The sequence below is a fragment of the Scyliorhinus torazame genome, chromosome 1 (genome assembly GCF_047496885.1).
Source record: "Scyliorhinus torazame isolate Kashiwa2021f chromosome 1, sScyTor2.1, whole genome shotgun sequence".
NCBI classification, from domain to species: domain Eukaryota; kingdom Metazoa; phylum Chordata; class Chondrichthyes; order Carcharhiniformes; family Scyliorhinidae; genus Scyliorhinus; species Scyliorhinus torazame.
In genome coordinates this window covers 238,089,151-238,109,863 of record NC_092707.1, presented here as the reverse complement: position 1 = coordinate 238,109,863, position 20,713 = coordinate 238,089,151, and the positions used below count along the sequence as shown (strand labels likewise).

Sequence of the window (20,713 nt, the reverse complement as noted above, 5' to 3'; positions counted from 1 at the left end):
GGCGCATGCGATCGGGGTCGGGCCCTAGAACTCTGTTCTGAACCACATAGCCGAGGATGGCTAATCGGTTCGTGCTGAACACACACTTCTCCTTGTTGTAGGTTCGGTTGAGGAGTTTGGCGGTGTGGGGAAATTTGGAAAGGTTAGCGCCGTGGTCCTGCTGGTCGTGGCCGCAGATGGTGACATTATCCAGGTACAGGAAAGTGGCCCGCAGTCCGTACCGGTCAACCATTCGGTCCACCTCCCGTTGGAAGACCGAGACCCCGTTAGTGACGCTGAAGGGAACCCTAAGGAAATGATACAGGCGGCCGTCCGCTTCTAACGCGGTGTACGGGCGGTCCGCCTTGCGAATGGGGAGCTGGTAGTAGGCAGATTTCAGGTCCACTGTCGAGAAGACCCGGTACTGTGCAATCTGATTGACCATATCAGATATGCGTGTAAGGGGGTACGCGTCGAGCTGCATGTACCGGTTGATGGTCTGATTGTAGTCAACGACCATCCTGTTTTTCTCCCCCGTTTTCACCACTACCACTTGGGCTCTCCAGGGGCTGTTGCTGGCCTCAATGATACCTTCCCGCAGCAGCCACTGGACCTCGGACCTGATGAAGGTCCTGTCCTGGGCACTGTACCGTCTGTTCCTGGTGGCGACGGGTTTGCAATCCGGGGTGAGGTTTGCAAACAGAGAAGGCGGGTCGATCTTTCGGGTCGTGAGGCCACAAACAGTAAGGGGTGGTAGGGGCCCGCCAAATTTCAGGGTTAGGCTCTGGAGGTTGCACTGGAAGTCCAGGCTGAGTAGCGCAGAGGTTGGGGAGGATGTAGTGCCGGAAGCCGCTGAACTCTACGCCCTGGATGGTGAGGGTGGCGATGCAGTACCCCCGGATCTCTGCGGTGTGAAATCCGGATGCCAGGGAGATTCTTTGGTTAATGGGGTGTACCGCGAGGAAGCAGCGCCTCACCTTATCGGGGTGGATGAAGCTCTCAGTGCTCCCGTAGTCCAGAAGGCAGGATATCTCATGCCCATCGACCTTCACCTTTGTTGACGCGGTTGCGAGGTTGTGCGGTCGGGTCTGGTCGATCATGACGGACGCGAGAAGTGGCTGGTCGTCGGCAGTTGCAGGTGATGAGCGGCCCGATGAGGTGTCCTGAGGCTGGGAAGATGGCGACGCCCTCGGGCCGCACGTGTCCTGGGGGAGGCAAGATGGCTCCGCCCATTGGTTGTGAGGCAAGCAAGATGGCGGCGCCCACGGGCCGCACGTGTTGTGAGGGGAATAAGATGTCGGCGTCCACGGGCCGCACGTGGTCTGAGGCGAGGAAGATGGAGGCGCCTACTTGCCACACGCGGGGGGGTGCAGGGACAATAGCAGCGATTGAGTGGGCCTGGCACACTGCAGCGAAATGTCCTTTCTTGCCGCAGGCCTTGCAGAGCGCGCTCTGCGCCGGGCAGCGCTGCCGGGGGTGTTTTGTCTGTCCACAGAAGTAGCACTTGGGTCCCCCGGGGTTGGTTTGCTGCCGCGCGGCACAGGCGTGGGGTTGGCTGGGGGCTGTCGCTGATGGGGTCCACGATGGGGTGGCCGCTGGCGGGGTCCACGATGCACAGGGGGTGGGCTGTGCAGTCGGGGGCATACGCCTGTACGTTGCGTGAGGCGACTGAGAGCGTGAGCGCGGGTTTCTTGATCGCCTCGAGGTCAAGCGTAACCCCTACTAAGAGGCGCTGGCGGATATAGGCCGACCCTATGAACGCGTCTCTCATTAGCAGGTTAGAATGTTCAGCGGCCGAAACGGCCTGGCAGTCACAGTCTCTCACCAGGGCAAGCAGGGCACGCCAGAAATCTTCCACAGACTCACCGTGAAGTTGGTGCCGCGTGGATAGGAGGTGCCTGGCGTAGATCTTGTTGGTCTGCTGAGCGTAATTCTCCTTCAGTAGCGCCATTGCCTCTGCGTAGGTCGGCGCGTCCTGGACGAGGGGAAAGACATCGGAGCTCAGCCGCGTGTATAGAATCTGGAGCTTCTTTGCATCTGGGATTGGGTCTGTCGCAAATCCGATGTAAGCTTCAAAGCAAGCTAGCCAATGTTGGAAGTATTTTTTGGCGTTGTCTGCTTGAGGATGCAGCTGCAGGTGATCCGCCTTGATGCAGAGATCCATCTTTGTAAAATCTCTGTGTAATAAATTGATGCACTATCAATTACGATGAGACGAGAGTAGAGAGTAATCAAGGCTTTATTACACAGAGATGTGTGGCCTCCTACAACGTAATTCTCCTTCAGTAGCGCCATGGCCTCTGCGTAGGTAGGCACGTCCTGGATGAAGGGAAAGACATTGGAGCTCAGCCGCGTGTACAGAATCTGGAGCTGCAGAAATGGCTGCAGTTCGGAGAGCACACACATTTATACTCCGCCTACTGGGCGGAGTCAGCAGGCAGGGATCTACCCCCGTACCTGTAGTACAGGGGCCTTAATGTAATACTCTCGTACGCAGTGCTGTATATACAATATAATGCAACAGTGATGACTACCACACCCTCGTAACCGACCCTTCAACTAAGGGGAACACCCTGTCCATGCCCCTCATAATCTTGTACACCTCGATCAGGTCGCCCTTCAGTCTTCTCTGCTCCAGCGAAAACAACCCAAGCTTATCCAACCTCTCTTCATAACTTAAATGTTCCATCCCAGGCAACATCCTGGTGAAACACATCTGCATAGAATCATAGAATTTACAGTACAGAAGGAGGCCATTCAGCCCATCAAGTCTGTACCAGCTCTTGGAAAGAGCATCCTACTTAAGCCCACATCTCCACCCTATCCCAGTAACCCCCCTAACCTTTTTTTGGACACAAAAGGCAATTTAGCATGGCCAATCCACCTAACCTGCAAATCTTTGGACTGTGGGAGGATACTGGAGCACCCTAGAGAAAACACACGCAGACACGGGGAGAACGTGCAGACTCAGCACAGACAGTGACCCAAGCCGGGAATTGAACGTGGGACCCTGGGGCTGTGAAGCAACTGTGCGAACCACTGGCTACCGTGCTACCTAGTACGCTCCTGTACCTCAATGAGGTACTTCCACTCGACTCTGTCGAAGGCCTTTTCTGCGTCCAGGGAGACGATCACCTCTGGTGTTCTCTCCCTGAATGGAGTCACGATCACATTCAGCAGCCGTCTGATGTTTGCTGTTAGCTGTCTACCCTTAACAAAGCCTATCTTGTCCTCTGCGACACGTCTGGTATGCAGTTCCCCAGACTCTTAGCCAGGATCTTTGCGAATATTTTCACGTCCGCATTGAGCGACGAAATGGGTCTGTATGATCCGCATTCTGTTGGGTCTTTGTCCTTTTTGAGTATCAGCAATATGGCGGCTTGTGTTAGCATTGGAGGCAGGGTGCCACTCGCTAGCGAGTCTGCGAATATCTCCCTCATGCTGGGCCAGTGCCGTTGTGGATTTTTTGTAGAAGTCCGCCGGGAGCCCGTCAGGTCCCGACGCCTTCCCCGATGCATGGAGTTGATGCTCTCTGCATGACCTCTCCCAGTCCTAGTGGTGCTTCCAGCCCCCTCCCTGCATTGTGTTCCCACCCCCACCAGACGCTCTCTCCATGGTGGAAGGTGCGCCGCGGCCCCCTCTCACTCATACCACCTGCCGCTAGCTTTCTCGCTCATGTGGTGGCCTCCTCCTCCTGGGGTCAGTCTGATCCTCTTCTACGCCCGCTGTTTTGGTATCTCCTCTATCTCCTCCTCACCCTCTCCTGCACTTTGTTGCACTCACCCCCTCCTTTCTGTGAACTGGCCTCCCAGTTCATAGTGGGGCGATGACGCCCCACGCAAAATTGTCCATTGATTTCCTCCTCCTTCTCTGTGTCTTCCTCACTGCTGTCTCCCTTGCTGCCTGTCCAAACCGTTCTTAAGGACAAACTCGTCTGCCTCTGCAAGGGCAGTAAAGTAATGTTCCTTGCCCTAATATGTTACCCAGAACCTGGCTGGTTAGAGCATCCTGAATTTAATTCTGTTTTTGTATAGGGCGGACTTTACCTGATTTAATTCCGTCCTGTGGTTTGCCGGGTCGGACCCAGTGTCCTAGTACACTCTGATTTTATGTCCCTCCAAGTTGCATGCCTTCATCTGTCTGGCCCAGTGAAGGATTCTTTCCCTGTCCTGGCATTTGTGCAGCTAGGCTATTACTGCTCTTGACTGCTCCCCCGCCTTAGGTTTGGTTGGAGCAACTTGTGAGCCCTGTCGATCTCCAGTGACTTGGGGAAGCTTTCCCTTCCCACTAGGTTGCCCAGCATTTGGGCTACATGGTTGGTCGGGTCCTTGTCCTCGATTCCCTCTGGCAGGCCCACTATTCTGATATTCTGCTGCCTCGACCGATTTTCGTGGTCCTCGACCTTGCCTTTCAGGCTTCCCTAGGTCGCCACCAACCTCTTGATTTTGGCCTCCAGGGTGACGATTCAGTCACTCTGGTACTTTGATGCTTTTTCTAGCTCCTTTATCGTGCTCCCCTGGGCTTCCAGTCTCTTTCCCGTTGAGAGCCATCTGCATGGTGGCCAGTGCCTCCGTCACCGTAACCTTGACTGCCACCTTTATTTCAGCCTAGATGTTGCCTCTCATCTTCTTCAGTACCCTAGTGAGGAACTTTTTCCATCCAGCACCTGGCGAGGGGGGCAGAGCTCACTTTTCGGGTCGTCGGTCTCCCTCTCTCAGGGGTGGCGGAGGACCCCCCCGCTGACCCACTTGCTCGCTGCTCTTGTCCCTTGCTGCAGTTCTAGATTCCCTGCTGCATCTTGAGCTGCTGCTTCCTGGCATTTTTACTGCATATCTTGTCGTTGAGGGTGAGGGGATGTTTTAGTCTGATTTTGTGGGCTAAATTCGGTCAAAAGTGTCTATTTTTTTGTCCAGGAAGAAATTTTACAACACCAGGTTAAAGTCCAACAGGTTTGTTTCGATGTCACTAGTTTTCGGAGCGCTGCTCCTTCCTCAGGTGAATGAAGAGGTATGTTCCAAAAACAAATATATAGACAAATTCAAAGCTGCCAAACAATGCTTGGAATGCGACCATTAGCAGGTGATTAAATCTTTACAGATCCAGAGATGGGGTAACCCCAGGTTAAAGAGGTGTGAATTGTCTCAAGCCAGGACAGTTGGTAGGATTTCGCAGGCCAGATGGTGGGGGATGAATGTAATGCAACATGAATCTCAGTTCCCGGTTGAGGCCGCACTCATGTGTGCGGAACTTGGCTATAAGCTTCTACTCGGCGATTCTGCGTTGTCGCGCGTCCTGAAGGCCGCCTTGGAGAACGCTTACCCGGAGATCAGAGGCTGAATGCCCTTGACTGCTGAAGTGTTCCCCGACTGGAAGGGAACATTCCTGCCTGGTGATTGTCGCACGATGTCCGTTCATTCGTTGTCGCAGCGTCTGCATGGTCTCGCCAATGTACCACGCTTCGGGACATCCTTTCCTGCAGCGTATGAGGTAGACAACGTTGGCCGAGTCGCACGAGTATGTACCGCGTACCTGGTGGGTGGTGTTCTCACGTGTAATGGTGGTATCCATGTCGATGATCTGGCATGTCGCGCAGAGATTGCCATGGCAGGGTTGTGTGGTGTCGTGGTCACTGTTCGGAAGGCTGAGTAGTTTGCTGCAAACAATGGTTTGTTTGAGGTTGCACGGTTGTTTGAAGGCAAGTAGTGGGGGTGTGGGGATGACCTTGGCAAGATGTTCATCTTCATTGATGACGTGTTGAAGGCTGTGAAGAAGATGTCGTAGTTTCTCCGCTCCGGGGAAGTACTGGACGACGAAGGGTATTCTGTCGGTTGTGTCCCATGTTTGTCTTCTGAGGAGGCCGGTGCAGTTTTTTGCTGTGGCGCGTTGGAACTGTTGATCGATGAGTCGAGCGCCATATCCCGTTCGTACGAGGGCATCTTTCAACGTCTGTAGATGTCTGTTACGCTCCTCCTCGTCTGAGCAGATCCTGTGTATACGGAGAGCTTGTCCTACAGGGGAGAGCCACCTGATGTGCGACTACCCAGCATATCCCCGTCACTGGAAGTCCGTCTTTCTCCATTTATATAATTTATATAAAGTCCATTTATATATTTATATAAAGTCCATTTATATAAAGTCCATTTATATAAAGTCCTTGGGGACTTCTGGTGGTGGCATGTAGGTGGAGGTCGCAGGTTAGGTTCTGGTATTTGGACTTTAATGCCCGGTCTCAGGCGCAGTTTTTGAGTGTAGGAAGGTATAAGGAAGGTGGAAAATGTTGAAGACCCAAAAGAAAGGGGCAAGTGAATATCTGCCGTCTAGTGAGTGTGAGTCCAATGGGAAGAAGGATGGTGGAGGTGGGATCGCTGGATGGGGGTCGCACCCCTCACATTGTAAACTCTGACTAAGGTGATGGCCTTAGAATTTGAGAGGCAGTTCGCCAAGCACATGGAGATGCTGGGGAGAGAGATGATGGCTGTGATGAAGGAGTGGGTGGAGGAGGCGAAAGCAGCAATGTCGAAGGCATTGGCCGAGGTACGGGAACAAAGAGAGAAGTTGAAGGTAGATGGAGGAGGCTGTGTCGCAGCACAGTAATCAGTTTGTGTTGATGGGTGAGGAGCTGTGGAGAATGACGGAGGTGGACAAAGGGCTCAGAGCCAAAGTGGAGGACCCGGAGAACAGGTTAAGGCAAGATCGTGGGCATGTCTGAGGGAGTGAAGGGCCCGAGGCTGACCGAGTACTTTGCAAAGATGCTGGTAGAGCTGTTGGGGAAAGCGGAAGAACCCTCCTGCCCGATACAAGCCTGATATAGCACATTGGTTGCTCAGACCAAAGCCAAAAGCAAATGAGCCACCAAGAGCAGTTATAATTTGCTTCGAAAGGTTTCATGTTAAGGAGAAGGTCATGAGTTGGGTGAAGCAAAGGCTAGAGGTGAAGTGGGAAGGCATTGGTATTCAAATATACCAAGATTTGACGGTGAAACTGGCGAGAAGGCGGGTGGCCTTCGGATGGATGAAGGTGGCACTGGACAGCAACGGCATGAGGTTTGGAGTGGTCTACCCTGTGAAGTTGAGGGTGACGCACAACTCGAGGGATTTGTCCTTTGAGATGGTGGAGTCGGCGGAGGCGTTCGTGAATGCCAAAGGATTGGGACTGAAATAAGAGATTGGACTGGAATATGGACCTGGATTGAGTGGATGGGGACTGTGCTTTGTCTTGATCTCTCTTTTTCGTTGTTTCTCATTTTGTATTTGATGGCGGGAAAGTATGGGTTTTGACTTGATTGAACGGGGCAGGGTAGTTTATCTTTGTCTATAGTTGGTTATATGTATATTGGGCTTTGGGTTTGTGGAAGTTTTCTAGGGGTGTGACTTTGCACTAGTTTTGTTTGTTTTTCTGGAACTGGGTTATGGAGGAGGGGATTGGGAGGAGGGGGGCCTGGGCAGGGGCCTCAGCACTAGCAAGCGAAGGTTGGCTCGTGAATGGGAATGTGGTGGGGGAGGGGCCGCAGTTGTTGCAACCTGGTGACACAGGTTTTGATGAGCCCGGGAGGTGTGAAAGGTGGTGATGCTGCAGGGGACGCATTTGAGGGTGAAGGATGAGGTGAGGCTTAGCAAGGGTTGGGTGAGTCAGGTGTTTCACTTGGGGTTCTATAGCAGGGCTCGGGGGTTAGCGAAGAGGGTGAGGTTTCAGATGGAGAAGGTGGTGGCGGATCAGTGGGTCAGGTACGTGATAGTAACAGGAGCGCTAGAGGGAGGTTTATGGCACTGGTGAGCGTACATGGCCCCAAGCGGGATGATGCGAGATTTAAGAAGAGGGTGCTGGGTGCCATCCTGGATTTAGACACCCATAAGTAGTGGGGGGATTGAAACATAGTGTTGGAACCGAAGTTGGACAGGTCCCAGCTGCCGGGCCCAGTCGGGAGGGTGGGAAGGGGAGAGGTGGGGGGCAAAGGCATTGGCTGGACTCATGAGGGAGATGGGAGGAGTGGACTCGTGGCAGTTCTTACATCCGTTTTTCTCTCCGATACATAAGGAGTATTTGAAGATTGACCTTTTTGTGGTGGGAAAGGCGCTATTTTCTGGGGATAGGAGGTCGGAGTACTCAACAATTGTGATTTCGGATCATGCCCCGCATTGGAGGGATGTGATTTTGGAGAAGAGTGTGGCCCAGAGGCCACGGTGGAGTATGGACATGGGGGTTGTTAGCGGACCAGAGCTTCTGTGACAAGATTGGGAAGATGATCGAGGAGTATGTGAGGTTTGATTGCACGCAGGAGGTTTCACAGTCGCTGGCTGGGAGACTCTGAAGGCGGTACTGAGAGGCGAGGTGATCTCTTCAAGGCTAAAATGGATAGGGAGGAGAGGGAGGAACACCAAAGACTGATAGAGGAGATTTTGGAGGTGGATGGGAAGTATATGGGGGATCTGGACCCAGGTCTGCGATTACCACCCCCTCTGCCCACAATTATGCTCAGGAATGTTGGGACATTTATATCTGCTGTTATCTTGTTAGCTTGAACAAAATAGTTGAATCTTTCTGTACACAAGTTTCCAAGCTCTGCATTCTCATCAAACTAGTTCCACGGTGCCAAAAGCCCCACCATTGTTCTCTATGGAAGGAATTACATGTGCACAATGAGCCATGAATTTTTTGTACTACCTTACTTCCTTTCCCCCAAAACAAGGTACAACCCGAGCTCAGCCTGTTTCCCTTTGAGTTTTGCAAAAAAAAAACAGCTCTAAATTTGTTGCTGCATCTGTGAATAGCATATCTTGCTATTCACAGATACTGAGTTCGTTTTGGGTGGAGCACATGGTGGGCTTCTCTCCAGGGTTGTTTGCTTTGGACCTTTTGGTGATTTTTAGGTTCCTTTCTTGGCTGCAACTGTTGTTTGGCTCCCCGTCACCAGTTTTCATGCAGCAACGATTTCAATTGATTTGGGTGCCTGATTTGGAGAAAATGTCTTCTCCCCCACTCGGCTGAGTCTGGAGCGAGTCTCTTCTTCTAAGAATAATCTTTATAATAATCTTTATTATTGTCACAAATGTGCTTACATTAACACTGCAATGAAGTTACTGTGAAAAGCCCTTCGTCACCACATTCCGGCGCCTGTTCGGGTACACTGAGGGAGAATTCAGAATGTCTAATTCATCTAACAGTATGTCTTTCGGGACTTGTGGGAGGGAACCTGAGCACCTGGAGGAAACCCACGCAGACACAGGGAGAATGTGCAGACTCCGTAGAGACAGTAACCCAACCGAGAATTGAACCTGGGACCCTGCTGCTGTGAAGTAACTGTGCTAACCACTGTGCTACCGTGCTGCCCATACCAACTGCCTCATCCCTATGCAAGTGTTCCCTTTCCCCAAACAACCTGGCCTGGCATGGAGAACGTACCTCCTTTTCCACCCAATCTGGCCCAGCATGGAGTTAGTCCCTTCCTCCCCTACCCAGTCCAGCCCAGCATGGAGTTAGTCCCTCCCTCCTTCTCTCACCCAGCCTGGCCTGGCATTGTGCAAGTCTCTCCTTCCCTCTTCTCTCTCGCTCACTCTCTCCCCTGTACCTGTGTTTCTGGAGCCCTCTCACTGCCGCCAGGGTTGCTGTTCCTCCAATCATGATTGCTTCTGTCCCACATTTGCTGCTGATAGGCTCACAAATGAGAGAGGACCATGAGAGAGGAACAGCCAATGATTGGAGGATCAGTTTCTTTAAGAATATTCCACTGCTGGTGGCATTTTGAGGGCCACATTAGGGGGCTTCACGGCCTGCACCTGGCTCATGGACCAGACATTGGACAATCCTGTATAAAGTCCCAACTTTCCCTCAGCTGCATAAAGAATTCTATGCCACAAATTGTGAAGAGGAACAAGAGAGTTCTGACAAATTCCCGCGATGAACATCACTAAAATGGATCACCTGCCAATTTAATGCTGTTTGCAGAAGCTAGTTGTCTGCAACTGCGCCTACACTTCAAAAATATTTCATTGGCTGTAAAGCATTTTGGTATGTCATGATGGCACGTAAGGCACAGCACAAATACAAATCTTTCTTGCTCGAACTGAGACACTGCAGACTAGTCCACTGGGCATTTCACGCATTTGCAGATTTGGGCTCATGATAACTCAGATTTAAAAGACGTACAGCACATGAAATTTAGATTGGTCACTGGAACAGATAGATTACCTTATCATAGAATCATAGAATTTACAGTGCAGAAGGAGGCTATTCAGCCCGTCGAGTCTGCACCCGCCCTTGGAAAGAGCACCCTACTTAAGCCCAAGCCTCCACCCTATCCCAGTAACCCCACCTAATCTTTTGGACTCTAAGGGCAATTCAGCATGGCCAATCCACCTAACCTGCACATCTTCGGACTGTGGGAGGAAACCAGAGCACCTGGCTGATGTGCAATCAATTACTCTCAAGACAAGGTGAGTCATAACTAATAGGCTTTAATCTGCTAGAACTCTTCCCCAGCAGCTTCGATACAGAAAGTGAAGGCTGCTGGGATGGCATCAGTTCTTATACTCCGCCTCTCAGGGCGGAGCTATGTACATCAGCCAATGGTAGACTCCTGGGTCTAACCAATGGTCATCCATCTCTCAGGTAACGCAATACCTGGTATTACCACACCGGCAAAAACCCACGCAGACATGGGGAGATCGTGCAAACACAGTCACCCGAGGCTGGAATTGAACCTGGGACCCTGGACCTGTGAGGCGGCAGTGCTAACCACTGTGCCACCACGCTGCCCATCATTATCTGGTTAATGATGTTGGCATCGATTTGTTCAGCCTCCTCTATATCATTGGAAGCAATGCTGATTGAGGCCGATATCAGCCCATCATCCATTAGAAATTTCTCTTCATTTTGAGCAGCAAATCAGGAGAGATGTATAAAGGGCTCTGATCTAATATCGTCCCTTTTACAATATCAACTAAAGTGAAAATGACTCCTGATGCACTTTATCTAGTAATATTCCTCAATGTATATTTTATTTTCAGAGCTTTCCTCTTCGCTCAAAAGGATCAAGAGTGCATCACGACAGTCGATAATAGTCACACGCAATTGGTGGTGCAAGGACAGAATGTTGTTTTGTATGAGAAAAAAGGTAATTGAAGGTTTCAATTAGTTTCCACTAGAGAACGGCACAATGATACAGATAATCCTGTTGGTGTTATATCTATTAGAAATGCAAAAATACCAATACTAATATTGTGTTGTGGTATCTAGTTTCAAAAAAATACCTAATTAGTCATGGATTTGTGAAGGACTCTGAACAGTGATGTTGAATGCATGTGGATAAATGGACACAGCAGCTTCAAGGTGGAAACATATCCACAACTCAATGTTGGCGGAGTAGAAGAGGAGGCACGAGCATTAATAAGGAATACACGTCCCTCTGACGATGAGAAGCATACAAGATACAGGAAGTTATTTTTCGATTAAACTAGAGACAATGAAACCACTTTAAAATGGAAAGAGAAGATCATTGTTGAGACTGTCAGTACTATTTGTGACACAATAATGGTGCAATTGCGGAGTAGAAGTTGAATTATTTTGCATGCTTTTCGACAAAGGTTTGGATGAGAATGCTAAGAGTCATTATAGTAAGAGGTTAATTGAATTCCACCAGGAGTACAGAGACGCAAATCTTTTTGAAGATGAAGTGAAACAATTCATTGATTTCATCGATAATGATGAGCTCTGTGCTTTTAGATCACCAGCTGATTTGTACAAACTTGAACGTGATGGTTGGCAGGCAACCTTTCCAAATGTGGGAACCATTCTGAAGATCTTTTTAATAATACCTGTCACAAGGGCAGCACGGTGGCGCAGTGGGCAGCACTGCTGACTCACGGCACCGAGATCCCAGGTTCGATCCCAGCTCTGGGTCACTGTTCTTGTGGAGTCTGCACATTCTCCCCGTGTTTACGTGGGTTTCACCGCCACAACCCAAATGATGTGCAAGCTAGGTGGATTGGCCATGCTAAATTGCCCCTTAATTGGAAAAAATGAATTGGGTACTCTAAATTTAGATTAAAAAAATACCTGTCACAAATGTTTCCAGTAACGTTCTTTCTCTGTATTGAAAAGAGTGAAAAAATACCTGCCAAATATGATGATTTAGGAACATTTGCCAAGTTAAGCAATACTGACAATTGAAAATGCATCTTTACAAAACTTTTCCTACATTGATGTGATTGATGATTTTGTGAACTTAAATAGTGCAGAAGAAAAGCCTTCTAAATTGTCATAGATTACAAACAACTGACGAAGCAAGAAAATCTAAAAAATCTGTCATTTTATCATGTTCTCCAGTCTAAATTTTGTTCTTCAATTGAGAACAAATGCTGGAACATATGGCTGGTGGTCTCATGCAGATAGTTATAACTAATCAGTTACCCCCAACCCCCATCACTCTTTGCCGACCTTCAGAAAATCTCTCCTTATTCTCTTGGACAATTACAGAATGCAGTCCTGCCTGGCAGTTGCCAGCAAAGCCACTGATATTAGACTTCGACTGGACATTCCACTTCATTGGAGTATTTGCTCCTGCACTGGACTTTTTCTGGCTCACTCTGTCCTGCACTGACCTGTGCCGTGCTTCAGTCATTCCATCGGCTGATTCTCCATTCTGATGCTCATCAGCCAGTTCATGTTTGTAGGCTCAAAACACAGGGATCGCAATATTGACCACCTCAACCATCATGTTCACAACTGGTAAGCTTATTTCAATTTACCAACCGGATGGACCCGCCCCGTCTCCAGCAGGTCCTGCAAGACACAAGACAAGACGCATGATTAGACAGGCTTGTTGTTGTCAAAAGTTAAAGAGCACTACAGCAGTCTGCCAAGCAGTGAATTTGGGTTTCTGTGACGTATATATTGTGCATTTCAAATAATATTTCTACAGTGCAGGCTTGTTGTTGTCATATGTTAATAAGTGCTACAACAGTCTGACAAGCAATGAATTTGGGTTTCTGTGCCTTGCATTGTGTGCGCTGAGGGTAGTTGGAGTCAGGAGGGCATTGACGTAATTCGAGGTGGGGCTCAATGTCATTGGGGGCGGGGCTCAATATCATTGGCTCAACATCAGAGAGGGATAGCGCGGGGCTCCCAAAAATGTAAGTCCGCCTCTGTGTGTGTGCATGGTTCCCTGGGAGTTGCCATGATTCCTACATCTCAGTCATTGCGAGGTGCCTGGGATCTTCAATGGGCCAGAATGTCTGCAGGGATGGTTGCTGGGGGATAAGGGCTATGCACTGAAAACCCTCATAGAGTAGACCATAAGACGTCAGAAAGTGTGATTCAGATGTGTAGACCGCTCAGGTGGATCTCTGCATAAGCACCGAAGAGGGTTTGCCGCATGATCTCAGTTTCCTGTGCTATTCACAATCTGGTTATGCAGAAAGTTGAGGCTCTGCCAGCGGGTGAACTGGGGGAGGAGGAGACCTCCTTGGAAGATGAAGATGAGGAGCTGCAGGAAGCCCAGGGGTCTGCTGAGGGACAGCATGAGTGCGCTGATACAAGGTAGGAAGGGAGACATGGGGGGTGGGGGGATGCCCATCATACCCTCATAGCTGAAAGGTTCCGACATGAGTAATGCAAAGTCAGATCATCAGGCGGCATCTCCTCTAGCCCTCCAAGCTATTTTGTGACTTCTGAGGGAACAGCTGAACCATTGCTGAGAGACAGGTCCAGCATTCATAGTTGGGCCTTAAGAACTCACAACACATTTGGATTATATCTTAACTGTGGTCGTCGGTGTCTTGCTAATGCACTCACTCTGTCAACTTAAAGTCCAGAAAAGAAGAACAGCGATGTGAGTCAAGGCTAGATGCTTCCTATGCCATCTAAAGTTACAAACACTACAGTGAAGGAAATGCGGACCAGCAAGGGTCCTCATCCTAAAGTCTTGATGTTCCTGAGACTAAGTGTTGATGCCAGTGCAGGATACGTGGAGTTCTACAACAGCAAAACTGGCGCCTCACCTGGACCGATTCAGCTACTATTAAGAGGCTAGCACCGTGTGCCAAGTGGAACACTATCGATTCCAATGACAAATGGTGTCGGATTTAATGGGTTCGGGATGGACACTCAGGAGGCTGACAAGCTGCAGCCGCATACACACACTGCACTCCCCACACACACCATCCCAGCCAACAAGATGGCAGCAAGGACAGCTGCCCCAAGATTCACCAACGCCGAGCTGGAGACCCTCCTGGACGCGGTGGAGGAGAAGCTGTTGACTCTGTACTCCGGCCCGGGAGGAGGCTGCCAGCCGCCATCGTGCCTGGGCACAGGTGGCAGAGGCGGTGAACACCACCAGCAACACCGTTCACCGGCCAGCTGTGCCGGAAAAACTGCATGACCTCCTCAGGGCGGCCAGGGTGAGTTTCTTTTTATTCGTTCATGGGACATTGGCTTCTCTGGCTGGGTAAACATTTATTGCCCATCCCTAATTGCCCTTGTGGGGGGAGTTAAGAGTCAACTGCATTGCAGGCCAGGTAATGATGGCAGATTTCCTTCCCTAAAGGACATTAGTGAACCAGATGGGTTTTCTTTACGACAATCGGCTATGGTTTCAGGTCACCATTGGACTTTTAATTCCAGATTTTTCTTGAATTCAAATTTCACCATCTGCAGTGGTGGGATTCGAACCTGGGTCCCCAAAGCATTAGCCTGGGTTTCTGGATTATTAGTCTAATGACAATACCACTAGGCAACTGCCTCCCCAGTAAGCAGCACTGCGCTCTTGGCACCAACCCACTTCCCACACACATCCGTAACTCAACCCCCTCCCCACCCCACCCAAAGGGCGGCAGAGCCGCCACCCTGCATCACATGCCAGCACCCATACCGGCCTCCACGGCCGGGTGCCCTGACCACTGAAGTCATCAGCTATGCACCCCCTGGGCTGCATGCTGGCTGGCACTGCCATTTTCTGTTTTCCCCCCCCACGCCCCCACCAGGAAAAAGCCTCTCATAACCGCCTGGAGAAAACTGGAGGGGCACCACAGGACCTGCAACCCCTCACCTTGGCAGAGGAGAGGGCCTTGGACGTGGTCAGCGGCCCGGAGGAAATGGGGGGGGCGCCGTTAAGGAGGTCCGCCGCGGGCACTGAAATGAGGCCCTGTTGAGTTGCAGTTCCTGTGACACTTGTGCCAACCCCCACCCCAACAGCACCCCCAGACCACTCTCACCCCCACACCATCCTCACCCTCACCCTCACCCCCACAGCACCCTCAACATCCCCCCACATCACATTCACCCCCACCACCCCCACCCCCCCCTCCCAGCCCGCAGTCTAATCATGCATCTTGTCTTGTGTCTTGCAGGACCTGCTGGTACATAGAACATGCAGTGCAGAAGGAGGCCATTCATGCCATCGAGTCTGCACTGACCCACTTAATCCCTCACTTCCACCCTATCCCCGTAACCCAATAACCCCTCCTAACCCTTTTGGACACTAAGGGGCTATTTAGCATGGCCAATCCACCTAACCTGCACATCTTTGGACTGTGGGAGGAAATCGGAGCACACAGACACGGGGAGAACGTGCAGCCTCCGCACAGACAGTGACCCAAGCCAGGAATCGAACCTGGGACCCTGGCGCTATGAAGCCACAGTGCTATCCACTTGTGCTACCGTGCTGCTGGTGACGGGGTGTGTCCATCCGGTGTCGCTTTCCCCCAGCCAGTGCCACAGCCAGAGTCCCCTGTGAGCCGAGCAATGACGAGGAGAGCAGCTCGGACGGCAGCCCTCGTCCTGAGACCCAGGACACCCCAGAGCTCGAGTCCGATGTCGACACTGATTTCCCGTCACTGCTGTCTCCAACACCCTCCACCATCCCAGACGCACGCACCTCAGTTGGGTGCTTCAGCGAAGAGGTTCCTGGACCTTCTCTCATACGCACACACAGATGCTCCGGTACCTCAGGTGGGAGTAGGAACTCCCGAGGGGGTGGACAATCGGCGGGAAGGCCAGCCCCAGGAACTAGCTGCTTTCCAGATGGGTTTCAGGCTTCTGGAACGGACAGTCCCATCAATCGTGGCGATGCAGTCGCCGAGCCAGGGTCTATGAGGGGTTGTCGGCGAGCATCCAGCACCTGCAGGCGCACATGGAGGAGGAGGTGGTGCCGACCATGCGTGCCATTCGATGGGACCGTGTGATGGAATGGCCAGCTCACAGCAGGGATCACCCAGGTGGATGGTGGAAAGTGCTACCCTGGGTAGGAGTCAGACGTTGTCAAATGATGTGAAGCACCAGAGCTCATCGTTGAGCGGGTTGTCATGGCTCTCCATCCTGGGCAGCTGCCTCCTGCTCCTCTGGGGCACGCTCCACTGCTGCAGATTCCTCCTCCTCCTCGAGCAGCTCCAGCTCGTACAGCCGCAGGCATTCCCCCAGGACTGCAGAGGCTAGGAGGAAGGCCACCATTGCTGGTTCTAATATCCATTGTCTGCATGGTTGAAAGCCCGACAAGTTAGCATGATGTGTACGGCCGTGCCCACCAGGTCTACCTAGCTACATGGTGGCCCCGGTTGGCACTGTGGACTCTGCCCCCGCATGTCCCCCCCCCATCTTCGCACCCCTGGCCACGTCGTTGCCCGGCACCATGTGGACTCTGGTCCTGGCGCTCATCGCTGATGCCAGGGGTACCGTCAGCTGCCGCTGCCCTTGCCAGCAGCACGCTCCACGGCACCTGCCCAGCACCACCGTAGGAGTTACTGTGGCTGTTGCCCTTGAGTGGGCCGCATGATGCCCGCTGGCGGGTGGCAGCCAGGTGGGGGGTATGGGGGGGGGGGGCGGGGGGTGGCTCAGGAACCGGGAGCATTCATGGAATAGATGATGACTATGGATCCATGGCGGTCCTACACCCTGGTGACAAGGAATTCTCGTTCTTCTCACCAGTACACAAGGTGGGGAAATCGGTGCTTCCAGAAATTGTCAGAGCAGAATACTCCACGATATGACCACGCTCTGACCACATTACATGGATTTGAGGTTAGAGACTGTGAGGTTAGAGACTGGCCGTGCACAACTCCCCGCATGGATGTTGGACACTGACCTCTTGGCCAACAAGGTCTTCTGCCAGAAAACAACATGGGCCATAGGTGGGAAGATCAACCAGAACAGAGAAGTCTCACCTTCCACATTTTGGGATGCACTGAAGGTGGTAATTAGGGGAGAGATTATAGTCTACAAGGCACAAAGAAACAAGGAAGAGAGGGCAGCAGAGCAGCAACAGAATAGAGCTTCTGGCGGAGAAGAAAAAGCAACAAATGGACTTTAACCTACTATCCACCAGGAAGGCATTGCACTACCTCTGTCAGACATGGGAGACCTTTTATGAGCACGGAGAGAAGGGTAGCCGCCTGTTGGCTCACCAGCTGAGAAAGCAGGAAGCCATGAGGGAAATAGCACAGATGACGTATAGCAGAGGCGGACTGGTAGCCAAACCAAAAAAGGTCAACCAACGTTTGAGGCCTTCTATTGGGGACTGTCCACCTCCGGGCCCCCCGACAGGGACTTGGGGATGAAATGGTTCCTCGATGGACTGGACATGGGCTGGTTTAGCACAGTGGACTAAGCAGCTGGCTTGTATTGCAGAACAAGTCCAGCAGCGCGGGTTCAATTCCCGTACCGGACTCCCCGAACAGGCGCCGGAATGTGGTGACTATGGGCTTTTCACTGTAAGTTCATTGAAGCCTATTTGTGACAATAAGTGATTATTATTATTACATGACAGTCATGGGGGATGATAAAAGGAGGGAGCTGGATGCACCAATAGGACTGGCAGAGGTCATGGAGAGCATCAGCTCCATACAGGCGGAGAAGGTGCCGGGATCTGATGGGTTCCTGGCGGACTTCTATAAAAAAACTTGCACCAGCCCTGGCCCTGCACCTACGGGAGATGTTCGCAGATTCGCTAACGAGGGGTACCCTGCCTCCAACGCTGCCACAGACCACTATATGGCTGATATGCAAAAAAGACTAAGACTCGACGGAATGTGGATCGTATGGACCTGCTGCTCAAAGTAGCTGCAAAAATACTCGTAAAGGTCCTAGCAAAGAGACTGGAGAACTCTGTTACAGAAGTGGTAGCAGAGGACCAGACGGGCTTTGTCAAGGATAGACAGCTAACTGCGAACATCAGATGGCTGCTGAATGTGATACTGACCCCATCTGGGGTTGTCTCCTTGGACAGAGAAAAGGCCTTTGACAGAGTCGAATGGAAATACCTCATAAGAGGTACTGGAGCGGTTTGGGCTCGGGACGGGTTCACCTCATGGGTGAAACTCCTGTACAACGCCCCCAAAGTGAACACCACCAGCTCCGAATACTTCCAGTTGCAAAGAGGCACCAGGCAGGGTTACCCCCTGTCCCCGCTCCTGTTCACACTGGCAATCGAACCCCTGGCGATCGCTCTGTGAAACGCGAGAGGCTGGAAGGGCATCCGAAGAGGAGGCAGGGAACACAGAGTCTCACTCTATGCAAATGACCTGCTCCTCTATGTCCCTGACCCGCAGAATGGCTTGAAAGTAATTATGAAGCTCCTGGAAGAGTTTGGGACCTTCTCGGGCACAACCTCAACCTGGGCAAGAGCGAGGCATTCTCGGTGAACTCGAAGGGGGAGGGACAAAGCTGGAGGGTCTACCAAACTAGCTCAAAGCAAATTCTGCAACCTGGGGATCCAGATAGCTCACGACTGGACATGGATCCACAAGTGGAATCTGACCAGTCTGGTGGAGGAAGTCAAAAAGACCTACAGGGATGGGATGCACTCCTGCTCTCCATGGCAGGGAGGGTGCTGTTGCATTTGGTCCTCCTTCAGAGAGGCCGGCCCGCCGATCGGTGGGCACCGGTCGTGGACCAGACCCCTTTTGAGTCCTACCCCGGTGAAAGAACCCGCCCCCCCTCCCCCAGCGTTCCCACGCTGTTCCCGCCAGCAGTGACCAGGTGTGGATGGCGCCGGTGGGAAGCCGTCGTTTTGGGCAGGACGATCAGCCCATCCAGGCCGGAGAATAACGGGTGCAGCGGAGAATCGCCATTTTGGGTGTCCCGGGCGATTCCCCGGCCTGCGCCGTGCAGAACTCGACGGGGCCGTTCTCGCCGCTTGGGTGAATTGCGGGAGGGCGTCGGACCGGCATCGCTGGGAAAAATGGCGCACCAGGCGATTCTCCCAACCGGCACGGGAGCGGAGAATCGCGCCCAGGATGATGGAAAAAAGGAATAACCCTGTTGTCCCAGGTAATTGTTACTGCTTTATTTCCATTTATAACATTATTTGACAACTGCAAAATTCACCAATACTTTTATTTTCTTCTTACTTAGCATTTATTTTGGAATGTAAGTCGGGCAACGGTGTCAGCTACAGAGGAACAGCAACAAAAACAGTTTCTGGAAGAACCTGTCAAAGATGGGCCAGCAACACCCCGCACCCGCCAAAGTTAGTCTTTAATTTTCCTTGTTAAAAGTGTCTAACTTCTTACAGGAAAAAAGTAAGAACAACATGAAAACAAAACAAGTGAATTAGAATATACACATATCGGATTCTGTCAGATTTTTATACTGTGCATTAGGGATTTGGACTGTAACGAGTTGCTTAGCAGGGTTTCTTGTTATATTTAATTAATGTCTCACAATGTTTGAACTGCCGCAAAAGTATTCAATTAGGTCAATGTACCAGAAGTCCACAGCTAATAGATGATGTTAAAAAAAGCTTAAGATGGTCAAATGAAAGGACTTCGTAGAACATAGAACTTGTCTTCATTGAACTGTCGATTATTTCTTGATAAACACTAACTGATGACATCCCGAACATTAATTATGACATATCAAGACTCACCCTAATTTTTTTTTCCCAAGTAAGGGGCAATTTAACGTGGCCAATCCACCTAACCTTTGTGTTGTGGGGGTGAGACCCACACAAACACAGGGAGAATGTGACTCACCCTAATCTAACTGATAACAGTACAGGCACGATGCACGAGAATTAAGATCCAAATAATCATTTTGTGTTTGGCTATATGTCCACATTTAAGCCTGAGGCCCTTACTTTTTAATCCTTTGTGGCCCATAATCAAATTTCTTAAGCTAAACTTCTGACAATGGATCTGAATCTAATATGGCACCAATGATTTTGGATGGCACTTTTGATGCATTAAACATTGGTTCTCCTTTCACAGCTCTGTTAATGGAAAGAAGTATCACCACTGCTATAAATGATAAAGATGGGAAAAAGCAAAGCTTCATGTAGGAATAGTTGAGCACAATCAAAGAGTTCTACTCATGTTATTTTCAATGACTGTAAATAGTTGAGGTGGTTAGTTTTTGTTTATGACATTATGAATGGGTTCACAGTTTTATTTTAATGTGTGATTTTGTAGTGTTGACTATGGATTGTTGCTGTATAAGACTATCTCTCCCAGATAGCTTCACGAGCAATGAAAGGAGAGTATTCCCCCCCGATTTCATCGTGTAGAAAGTATGGTGTAGTAGGCTCTTGCAATACTAACACAGAAATGGCCCAAAACAGGAAAAAAGCATGAATCTAATAGAAACAATTCTTTAAATAGCTGAATGGTCCTATGCTGAAAGTCCTCAAGGGCGTGAGTCACCCAAAACATGACAAAGTGTCATTTAGGACGGGTTTAGCGGGGTGTTTTGCACTGGCAGTAATGGTGTGATCGCAACTGTATTCATCCGCACTTAGTGCAAGAAACAAGCC

The 20,713-nt window shown here is 50.8% G+C and overlaps 1 protein-coding gene across 1 annotated transcript in view; it reads left to right on the top strand.

Annotated features, from left to right (window-relative positions):
• The window catches only part of LOC140419719 (plasminogen-like), a 181,888-nt gene that overhangs the window by 15,395 nt on the left and 145,780 nt on the right, over nucleotides 1–20,713 (top strand). The window contains exons 3-4 of the mRNA XM_072503660.1: nucleotides 10,983–11,089; nucleotides 19,318–19,432. Of these exons, the coding sequence (XP_072359761.1) occupies nucleotides 10,983–11,089; nucleotides 19,318–19,432 (222 nt within the window). The remainder of the gene's footprint in view (nucleotides 1–10,982; nucleotides 11,090–19,317; nucleotides 19,433–20,713) is intronic.